Source organism: Coffea arabica, chromosome 5e, assembly GCF_036785885.1.
Source record: "Coffea arabica cultivar ET-39 chromosome 5e, Coffea Arabica ET-39 HiFi, whole genome shotgun sequence".
Classification (NCBI taxonomy): domain Eukaryota; kingdom Viridiplantae; phylum Streptophyta; class Magnoliopsida; order Gentianales; family Rubiaceae; genus Coffea; species Coffea arabica.
Window position 1 is genome coordinate 42,882,513 of NC_092318.1, and position 11,562 is coordinate 42,894,074.

Here is an 11,562-nt window from a genome sequence, read left to right on the forward strand (position 1 = left end):
ACCTCACCGCTGTAAACTTTTATTGTAGGTCTACAAGCGAAATATATTATTACATGGGGGAGTAGCTAAAAGTGACTTTATTGGATCCCAGAAAAAAAAAAAAAAAAAAAAAAAAAGAGTTTAGGTGACCCAGAGAGGACAATACATTCTCTTAACGATTTTCACGACTCTGTTGCATTGAAATTCAACAAAACTTACTTGCTAAACAACTTTGCAAGTGATCTAACAAACAATAAACAAAAAATTGTGCAAATAATGAATTTATACCGGTAGTTTCAAAGAAATTAGATGGCAAAGAACTACTCCAATACTTGTAAAATGATTCAAACTCCACAGAATTCAAAAAACCAATTCCAAACGCCTTTGCGCTATCAGTAAATAGTGATGCATTTTCCTCTGTTGACACCATAAGGCCATGTAGAAACTGGTGTTTTCATTTCGGGAACTTCTAGCCTGGGAAATTCTGCTGAGCATGCTGATGTTAAAAGTGGTCAGTGTTAAGAAAGTATTTGCTCTGGAGTTCTTGAGCCTAGGAATGTTGCAGCCCAGTGATGATGAATTAGCATCCTTACTGAACTTTGTGAGCAGTGCATTAGAATCTAGTAAGAAGTATGCTTCATCTTCTATTAGCCAAGTTACTATCAGCAGCCTTTTAAACTTTTTTGCAACCGAACATCCAGTGGTTCTTGCCTACTTACTGAATATGTTCACAGGTTTCTTGCTATCCATGTTGTTGCTGCAACTACCATATACAATGGCATTTCTATTTTTTCCTATAGGAGTTGCTCTGACTACCTGGTTTGGCTTGGCCGTTCTCATTGATCCGCCTATGCAAGAAGCAAGAGGCCTAAAAAACTGGTTGCTTATTACCATGTTGTCTAATACTTTAGTCTTCAGAACTTTACAAATCAACTTGCTTCTTCATTGCTAGTACACTTCTTTGCAGGGCAATGAGAAATACGAAGCAACCTGCAGAGGTAGTTAACCAGAGAACACACAACAAGTACAATCCAGAAATTTCTTTCCACGCAGATCACAAGTTTACTGATATTACAAACATCAAAGGGTGAGAACTTTCTTCCTCTGGAAAAAAAAAATCCGAAATACCATCAAATTAACAAGGTTAGGTTACTTTATTCATTTGTCCATTACTTTGCAGACTATCTGGGAGAAAACATCATCATTTGTGTAAATTAAAACACTTAATTCAGTTTTTTACTTATGAAATTTAATGTACTCGCCCAATGCATTCAAGCAAAATTCCAACTTCCACCGAGTATTACAACGCTAAGTAAATTAAAACAATACTACGCAGTCTATTTTATACATAGTATAGATCACTATTATTTTATCCTGGGCATACATATAATTTAGCTATCGTCTCCTAGTTATTAATAAGTCTGGACTAGTCTCTCTCAGTCATGGTTGTCATACATCTCACTCGAATTTAAAATCTTGAATTCTCTTTAATTTACTTCTCAAAGTGTACCTTTTTTTTTAACTTTTAAAATGGGATCAATAATGTTCCCATCATACCTGTTTTAATAACTCGAACCCGTGATTTATTAGATATAGGTGGAGCGTCTTATTTTCTTATGCTATATTGCCAGAAAAACTCACACACCGCAGCTATATCAGGGAGGAAGTTGATCTTTGGAAGAGTATAAACTTTTTGATCCCAGCCAAACTCAAATGCGTATGCTGAGCGTACTCTTCCGAGCCCCCTTCCACCCCATCAAATCTGTTTCCTTCCAAGTTAGCCTTTTGATGCATCCCACATTAACTTTCAATATATCCATTGCAGTCAAGACAAGCTAAACTCCTATTTTTAAACAGTTTGGACTGGATCATACGAGAAAAAAGCTTCTTTAACAAATAATTAAGAAAAAGTAAACCTACAAAAATGAAATGTAGTATTTTGAAAAAAGTGCTTTGGTTAAATCTCCCTCAGTTGATCTTCTAGTTCATATTAGAGTTTCGACTCAATCATTAATTTCGATTTGGGTAAAAGTTATGTGAATTTTAAATTCTAACCATTGAATTTTGAATATGTGACGTGTCTGTGACTTTTTATTCCTAGTAAAAAATATGGCTTGAAAGGAACCAAAAAAAAAGCGCTTCTTGAATTTGTGAGGAAATAAAATATGAATTAATCTTATATATACTGACAGTGTGTACACTTTTACCTTTAAATTTATACCATTTAATCATAATTTGAATTTAAATATTATTTTTTATATATGTGATATGCATTCAAGGGTGATAGTATATACACCGTTAATATATATATATATATATATATATATATATATATATATATATATACAAACTTGGTCTTGTTTCTCAGGTGAATATTTACTAGTCAATAGTATCCCTTGCTAATTTAATTACACGAACAATTTCGTCTGTCTGACTCATGAAATTAGCAACGACAATATACAAAATGATAATCGCGAAACTTGAATTACAAAAGTAACGTCGCCGTTTTTGTCAAACCAGTATTGCTTGCCGAATCTCCCAATGAACTTGTCTCATACTTTCTTAAAAGTAATCCATAATTGTGTATCAGCCCGTCGATGTGAAATTTGGATGTGACCAGGTGAAATTAATCCGTGCGTAAAAATTAAATCTGTAGTGCTTCATTGGAATCCAGTTCTAGATGACCTTGACATTGTTATTGTTGAGAATAAATTTTCAAGGTAATCTACATGTTAAGAAAACACTGAGAAACTAACACGGCGCATTCATTTGATTAATTACTAGTGTTAAGGGCACACTTATAGTTTAGATTTTTCACATCAATACAATTTATGTAAATTTATTAAGAATTTTGATTTATATGGTTATAGTAATTTGGTAGTTACAATACTTAATGTGGTTATGAGTTTTATCCAAAATATATATATATATATATAGAGAGAGAGAGAGAGAGAGAGAGAGAGAGAGAGAGAGAGAGAGAGAGTAGGGGGCGATAGCTATGAGTGCTGGCAAAATGATTTATGTAATTAAGATAAAAATTAGTTTTCATAAGAATAAAATTGGAAGTTCAAAAAATAATAAAATGAGCTTACATATTGGTGTAGCATAATTTTTCGTCTCTATTAATATTTTTGGACAAACTTAGATATTGATCGTTAGTGGAGCAAAATAAAGCACCTCTACTCTAATATTTGAATTTGTTAATGTCTACCTAATATCTTTGAACATAAGAAAATGTATAGTTTATGTGTACGCTTTAATGTGGACACAGAGATACAAATGTCATTATGTAATTAGAATTAAAGTTTGCAAAAGTTAGTCATTTGAAGTCATGTAAAATAATTGAAAAATAAAGTTTGTTTTCAAACTAATATAGTATTAGGACATATAAAAATTATTAGACATATTAAGTTAGTTTAGATTGTCAAGGTGATTTTTTTTTTTTCAATTCCCAATCAAAAGATTAGTATTAGATTATCAAATAATAGTTGATACTCAATTAAATAGACTAAGAAACTCAAGTGATACTCAATAGATTCCACTCATTAATTGATTGTTTTGACTATCACACTTTAAAAATATTTTTGGCACGAGTATCACCGGAATAAATACTTCAACATGCAACTCACGTACCCCTATACTAGTATTAATGCAATGAATGACATTAGTGGAGTTATTCGAAAATGGCACCCAAGAGTTAAGATTGATGTTTAAACTTTTGAAAAATGGTAGATGTAGTGACATCAAGATGTAAGCCATGGATGTGAAGGAAAAGGATATATTAGCTGTTTTTTTGGAGTGTTTTTGAAATATTTTATTGTAGCAGTGTATATGAAAAAAATTTACTATAAATTTTTTTGAAATTTTTGATATACTAATATGGATGGAATGTTTTTTGAGTTATTGTATATTACTGTAATATTTATATTTGAAAAACTTGTTTGTTGAAAAAATAGTCAATCCAAACGGAGTCATAAATTTGCTGCCGACAAAATATCTTGCTTTGGCTTCCGTTATTGAGATGTAAATAGTACGAGTGATTCCCGAAAGCATGGTATAAGTTGTAAGAATACTTTCCCCTTGAGCAACATATAGATGTTTTTGCCAAAATAACTCCTTGTCCTCGGAGGAAGCCTATCATATTAATTTGTTTCTTTAGCGAGCTGAAAAGACGACCAAGAGGAAGCTAATGCCGCTGTTGATGAGAACTATGTTGTTGGACACACTCTCAGAACGACGGGTAAACTCACTCGATTAGATTAGATACACTCAGACTAAACGATTCTGAAAGTAATTTAAGAGAGACCCATGAAAAATTCACGTCCAGTCAATTAATGACAGGAGTTGGACAATACGTGAGAAACTCTACCAGCAATTTTTGGATTAGGGGTAGGAGCGGTCATCAGACTGACCGCTCTTGAACGGTCTCCTCACAAGACCCAAATGTGAGGCGAGAAATATTCCACGTCAGGAAGCCTTCAACAGGCCCCAAAAAAGACGGCGTTCCAAAAAAAAAATGTTTAGCCAAAACAGGAACATGACGGACCAAACGGAAGAGTTTCAATTTTGAAAATCAAGTTGAAAATTTGAATCAGCCGCACAAAACAAAACTGAGAGAAGAGAGGAGGTATCCTGCTGAAGGTAGCAATTAACAGAAAAGTGGGTGGAGAGAGCTGGGGTATGGTGTTGAGTGAATAAGGAAGAAAGCAAACAAAAAAGTGGAGAGCCGCACAAAACAAAACTGAGTGAAGAGAGGAGGTGTCCTGCTGAAGGTAGCAATTGACAGAAAAGTGGGTGGAGAGAGCTGGGATATGGTGTTGAGTGCATAAGCAAGAAAGCAAACAATGCAGTGAGAGTGTTGTATGCATTTTGAAGCTAGGTATGAGAGTGTTATATCCATTTTGAATGCATGCAAGGCTGGCGGCAAGGTAGAAGCAAACAGAGGAAATTAATCATCTCACGAAGCCAGATTTTGTCGTGTAACTTAATAGCAGAAGCAATTGCGCTCTCCGAATTCGGTGAAACATAAAGCGTATGGTGAAGACCAAGGTAATGTTATTGAATACAGTGTGTTAAATGAGTAATATGTAGTTGGTCTATGCTCATCATGCAATCTTAGTTTGCCCCTCTCCTGACCATGCAGTGTGTATAAAATGGAGGCGTAGAGTTCATTGAGGTGAAGGAGAGAAAAAGACATATATGTGAATAATAAAAGGGTGTACTTGGTGTTGTAAGTTAATTACATGATGTAAGAAATATATTACAATGAGTAGAAAATGTTTGTTTGGCCCTCAAAATGTAGAAATAGTAGAAAATGCGCAATTGCCTTAGGCGCTTGTCATTAACGAATGACATAAGATCCAGTGAGCTAAAGAACCTAGAACCTAAATATAATCAGTAGAGTGGATGTACATACATTTAAAATAGACTTATATCGTGTGACCAACACATTACAATCCATATAACTTAGTGTACATGGAGTTCTATTAGTACATAGATAATGCCATTGTCTTAGAATAAAAGTAAGGTGATGTGATTCATTAATCGTATTGATAAGCGTAATAATAGAATTTGGTATACGAGTAATGTGTGATTCATAACACATTATGAATGGTAATATACATTTATCTTGTCGTTTATGTACATACAATTCATGAGTGTTACAAATTATGGTGTTTGATGCATAATTGGTAGGAGCAGAAATAATGAATTGCAGCAAATTGACAGAAAATAGGATCCCTGAGTTAGGAATGAAGTTTAACAGTGAAGAGGATGCGTACAAGTTTTACAACAAATATGCCTTTAAAATGGGTTTTAGTATACGCAAAGACTATCTGAATAAAGACAAAAATGGCGTGACCACGTCTAGAAGATATAGTTGCTGCAAGGAAGGTGTGAAGCGCAAGTATGAAGGTGATGTGATGCCAAAGAGGACACGAGCGCCGACGAAGATGATCTGAATGTGGAGGAACGTGATAAGATTCAATTTGTAAATGAAATGGCAGAGGCAGTAATCGCAAGAGGATTTATAAAACGTACCAGTGGGAAGAGAAGTAAAGTGATGCGAAGTTGGGTCGATAAATTTGACAGATTAAAAAGAAAATCTAGATTGTCAAGAACTACACAGACTACGGTAAGGATCCAATAACTATGATGGTAAATATTTATGCTACAACAATGTTATCGTAATTCCTTATCTACAATCCATAAGTACCATTCACTATAAAATAATATTATTGTCGTGTCAATAACATAGGTCTCAGAATCGGAGCCGACATCGGTTTCATTTGATGAACACATGTTTATGGGATACCGTTCATCAACTGACTCAATTTCGGTTAGTATAAAATGAGCATGGCTTTAACTTTTATTTGGATGTTTCTTACAGCACAATTAGTTATGATGATGTTTCATTGTGTGATGATTTTGTTACGGCTAACATCCCTCCTGATATACCTTTTTGTCTGTTTTATATAATTATTTGGCCCATACAAAACTCGTAGACGCATTCAATGAACTAGTCAGTGAATGACCCTCCAAATACTGTTACTCCCGAAATCAAGGAAAGTCCAACGGTATGCATACATTTAGTAGATAAAATAAGGTCCTTTTTTCGTATCGTAGAGCTACTTTTTCTTTAATTGTAATGGTGGGCACCCAAACGCTGTCGAAACATGCATATTTTGTAGTTAACATATAATGCTTTATGACATATTGTTTTGTATTATCCGAAAGCCCACCGATTGGCTAATCAGGGGTCTCATGGAAGTGTCCCTACAGAATGGATGCATCCCAAATTTTCTATATTTTTCAAGTATAACTCCGTCAGAGATATCTTAATAGTTTGAAATATCATTTCTTTTATAGTGTCTAATCCAATTTAGCTTTGGAACTGAGCAATATAGGCATTGCTAATGAGTTGTTGACAATTGAATAATTATATTGTACAACGTAGGCGGAGCGTGCAACAATTTCAACACACTATAATAAGGATGCATATCATGTATTTTCACCATCACTCCAGGTGACAAGCTCTTATCATTACCCCATATATATATGGTGTCTTGTTAATTGGATACTTTGACAGCGTATATCATTAACCGTATGTATTATTAACTGTATTGACTGATTTGTCATCGTTATGTAATTCAGGAAAGAAATAACACCTTGGGATTGCGACTAACTATTGACATCAACTCCCCTCAGTTGCAGGTTCATGAATGATGTGTACCTACAATTTTTATGAATACAAAACAATTGGTTGTTCCAAACAATTGAATTCGTTGCTCTCCGTCCCCAAGTTCACCTCATTTACTGATGTTTGTACTTGTCCAGAAAAGATATTGCTCAATTTCGATCAGTTCCGTATTGTAAGCTTGTTTTAATGTACAATATCTCAATGAATTATGCTTGTTGATTGTAATTCTAAAATTACTTCAAACATTAGGTGTCTAGCACCAGATTTGCAGTGTCTAGCACCAGATTTTTCAGACATTAGGTGTCTAGCACCAGATTTTTCAGACATGAAGGTGTATAGCACCAGATTTGTGGTGTTCGTGGACGAACATTTACTAAATGCAGCCATGTCGTCCCTACCAGGGGATGCCGCATATGTACGTTACAAGAAATTAATAAACTGTTACAACTTATTGATGTGCTTGTACAGGCACCTTGTCGTGTTTGTCTATGTTAAAACTTAGACATGTGGCTTATAATTGTGTTAATGATGAGTATTACAGATAGTATTACAGACACTTCAATAGGTATTACTCCTTTAGCACGGAAATGAAGTTACAATTGGCGTCTCGGATTGGTTCCACACGACCACATGCCAAGTAACAGTTTCGCAGAAAAACATGATATTTCGTTGGGACAACTAATTTGAAAATGGGGTAACTAATATTTAAAATGCAACAAATAGTCATAACGAGGTGTACAGATTGAGTTACAACGAGTTAGGTGTATGTTACAATTCATTACAACTAATGAATTGGCAATCGTCAGCTTTTCGTCTTCTCTAATTAAAACTAGTGATTTTACAACTAATAATATTCCCCGATGTTACAACTAGTGATACTACAGTTAGTTAACGTCCGATGAACATTTCCTCTTCTCTTACTTGTGCAATTGCCCTTGGCACAAACAATAATTTCTCCTCTCGACACATTAAATTTCTTATACACTTTATTAAGTGTCTAATGAGAATATAGAGATGATCATTTTGAACCCTACAACATTGCATGTAGCGAGGCCTTCTCGAACATCTCATTAAAATAGCAAGATTTTCCCGAACATCAAGCAAATCTGGATGCGTTTAATTGGCTCCCAAGACTTGGTTTAAAACTGAACACTGTATTGATGAGACTGTAATCCCTGTTGTAGGGAGGTTGAAGATAACAAAAAATGAATCGAGTACACAGATCCATTGCCACTTTAATATGAAGAGAAATTGGAAGTGTGAAATTGAATAATAATACGGGCGAAAATAAAAAAGGGACGAACAAACTGGAGTCTTGTCTGTGTAAGGGATATACACCTGCAAGGGGGTCCTTTTATAGTCCGCAATACCCTCTAATATGGTAAAAAATCAGACCCCAACATATATGAGACCAACTAGTATATCACGGGAATGGAATCTGTTTACTCACATGCAGCGCATGGACCATACAATCTTGTTAAGCTCAATAAACTTAATATTTGGAAGTAGCAAGGTGATTATGTTACAAGGCTCCGATGTTACAATCTCGAATGCAGTTATATTTTTATCATACAGGCTTACTATCACATGTGCTGGTAGAATGTACTCGGCTGACTGCAGAACGGTGCTCTTCTTTGTTGCACGTGTAGACTTGTGCTTTATCTCAATGTCAAGGCCTCCTAAAAAGCGAAGAACATGTATTTCATATGATTTCATATCTATTGTTGTGTAACAAATTGTAAACCAATTTGTAACAGTTTTCAAACACACTGTTATTAACAGTCTTCAAACACCACTGTATTAATTTTCAAACACACTTTAACATTCCATTAACTATTTTGTAACAGTTTTCAAATACACTGTAACTTACAAATAACTATTTTGTAACATTCTTCAAATACACTGTAACTAACAGTAACAATAACAGTTCTGTATTAATTTTTAAACACTGTAACACTACAATAACTATTTTGTAATACTCTTCAAACATATTGTAACTTTTCAATAACTATTTTGTAACACTCTTCAAACACACTGTTGCTTCCTTGCTCAGTTGTTGTCATAGTGGTCCTTTGTTGCAATCCCTGACTGATGTTATTAGGCACGACTGATGAGGTATAAATTGGATTCTCCATGTCCATTACATCTTCATTTAGCTCTGGGAGTTCTCTGACTTCAATATTTGTCCTCGTAATTGCATCGTTTTCTTCATACTGCGCTGCATTATGCTTATCTTCTTCAGACCCTTCCGCATCAATTTCATCAGCATCATCATCTTCATCGTTGCCTCCTTTTTCAGCAGATTGAAATTCTAGCTCTTCTTCGGTATCAGGACTCGTGTGCATTGTATAGTCCTCCTGTATAGATTTTTTTCCTTTGTCCAATGCTTCAGGTCCAGAAGTGGAAGCTTTTGCTCTCGGATGAGAACATAGCATTTCTGTAATCTTTAATATCCTTCATTGGTTATTAACAGCAATGTTATACAGCTCGTTTAGCTCAGCCTGCAGTTACATCACGACATTACCAATCCATAAATAAGCCACATGCTCTCAAGAATGAAAACAATACATGTATATACTGTAAAACTACATCTTAGTGACAGTTCTTAATTTAACATTTGTACTACTGGCATAGGTTCTATAACGGTAAGTTCTATGGCAATAAATAAAATGGTCACAACGAAGATTGAATTTTCATTGGCAACTATCAAACATGATGTCCAACCACAACAATTACTGTATTAGTAATCTTCTTTTCACAATTTGTTTGCCACCGTGCAAAGTTTCTTGTTAATTATGCCTAATTTAGTCATATCATAATCTATTCTCCTACCTGTCATGATCGATGCAATCAATTTCTCCTTTATTTATCACGGTATTCAACAATACGAATGAAGTAACAAATCCGTGGAACAATTTCAATGTATGTTCAGCCAATTTTACGCAACACTTTTACTACTGTTATTACTGAATCACTGTGTGTAACAATTATCCAACATGATGTGCACCCACAATAACTAACAAGATTCATAACCGTTTTCCCACACTGAGTATGTCAAACTTCACAATTTGTTATTTCTTCTGCCACACATTGTCAAATTATAACCTACTCTCCTACTTATTTAGTTCCATGCAATAAACTTGTCTATCTAAGCACTGTGCTAGTACACAATTCCAGTGGAGTGACAATCACATTCTTGCAATTTCATCATTTGTTGGGGCAATTTTACACGCCATTCTGAAGGTGTCACTAGTGACTCATTGCATAAATGATTTGTCCAATATGATGTGCAAACACAATACTTATCAAGACTTATAAACTTGTTTCCACATTGAGTATACCAAACTGTACAGTTTGGCATACTTTCTACCTGCTACTGTCAAATTATAATATTCTCTCATACTTAGCGCATTATAATCTTCTCTCCTACAGCACCCTTAAATGAAATATCTTGTAACCATTTCACTTCACTTTGTATGTTTCTGTCAACAGTATGTACCATCTTAGAAGCCCATATCATGTTTAATCTCCACTCAACCACTGTTATGTAACAAAACCTAACTTCATGCACAATAACCATAACAATCCCCAACCCATGCACGCAATTTTGCAAGCATTTGGTATGCAAAATTTTCAGTACCTTTCTTTCCCCGTGTTGGTAATTATAATATCTATTATGTGCAACCGAAGGTTCCAGTGTATTATCCATTTTCCAATGTATTAAACAATTACTTCAACCAAAACTGCAGCAAGTATAATCAGCCCATTTGTTCACAACAATGTATACAGCAAAAGATAACTACAAATCAAATCGATACACAATTTATCTGATACAATTGATGTTTTCTTACCTGTGTTTCTTCTGCTTTATCTCTTCTCCGGATCTCCCAACCTTGTACTCCATAATTCCCGTTCACCTTCTCAAGCCTTTTGATATTTGAGTACCAATCCTAAACTCTCTCCTTCTGCCACTACTTATTGCTTCTTCTCACCGTGATTTTCCTTTGCAGCCACTCTATTTCTACTACTTCTTGCTATCCTTTGTATACTACCTGGCAATTTCCAATTCTACAATGTTATTTTGCCTTTGCTTTTCTTTCTTGCTCTGTTTTGTAGAATTTTGCATTAATGAATATGGGCAATTATTTTGGAGGGAGCGCGGCTTAGCTTTTCATTTGGAGGATTCATTTGGGCGGTAACGGACCAACACTTCATGAAACAGTCCGTCAACTCTTTTTCTTTTTGTTTTTCCCGTTTCTCCTCAATACAGTGTCGTTCTAACCCTATTGAAGCCTTCTTGACATGGCTTATTATGGTCCATTTGTTGGGCCTTGTGAGGAAACCGTTCAGGAGCGGTCACCAGGCCCTGGTGACCGCTCACCCTG

At 34.9% G+C, this 11,562-nt stretch overlaps 1 protein-coding gene across 1 annotated transcript; it reads right to left on the reverse strand.

Moving 5' to 3' along the window:
* Positions 1-8,977: 8,977 nt before the first annotated feature.
* On the reverse strand, positions 8,978-11,562 carry LOC113688150 (uncharacterized). The gene is made up of 2 exons (XM_027205835.2): positions 11,029-11,562; positions 8,978-9,678 (listed from the first exon to the last, which is right to left on the reverse strand). The coding sequence occupies exon 2, from the start codon at positions 9,610-9,612 to the stop codon at positions 9,160-9,162; it is 453 nt and encodes a 150-aa protein (XP_027061636.1). The 5' UTR covers positions 9,613-9,678; positions 11,029-11,562; the 3' UTR covers positions 8,978-9,159.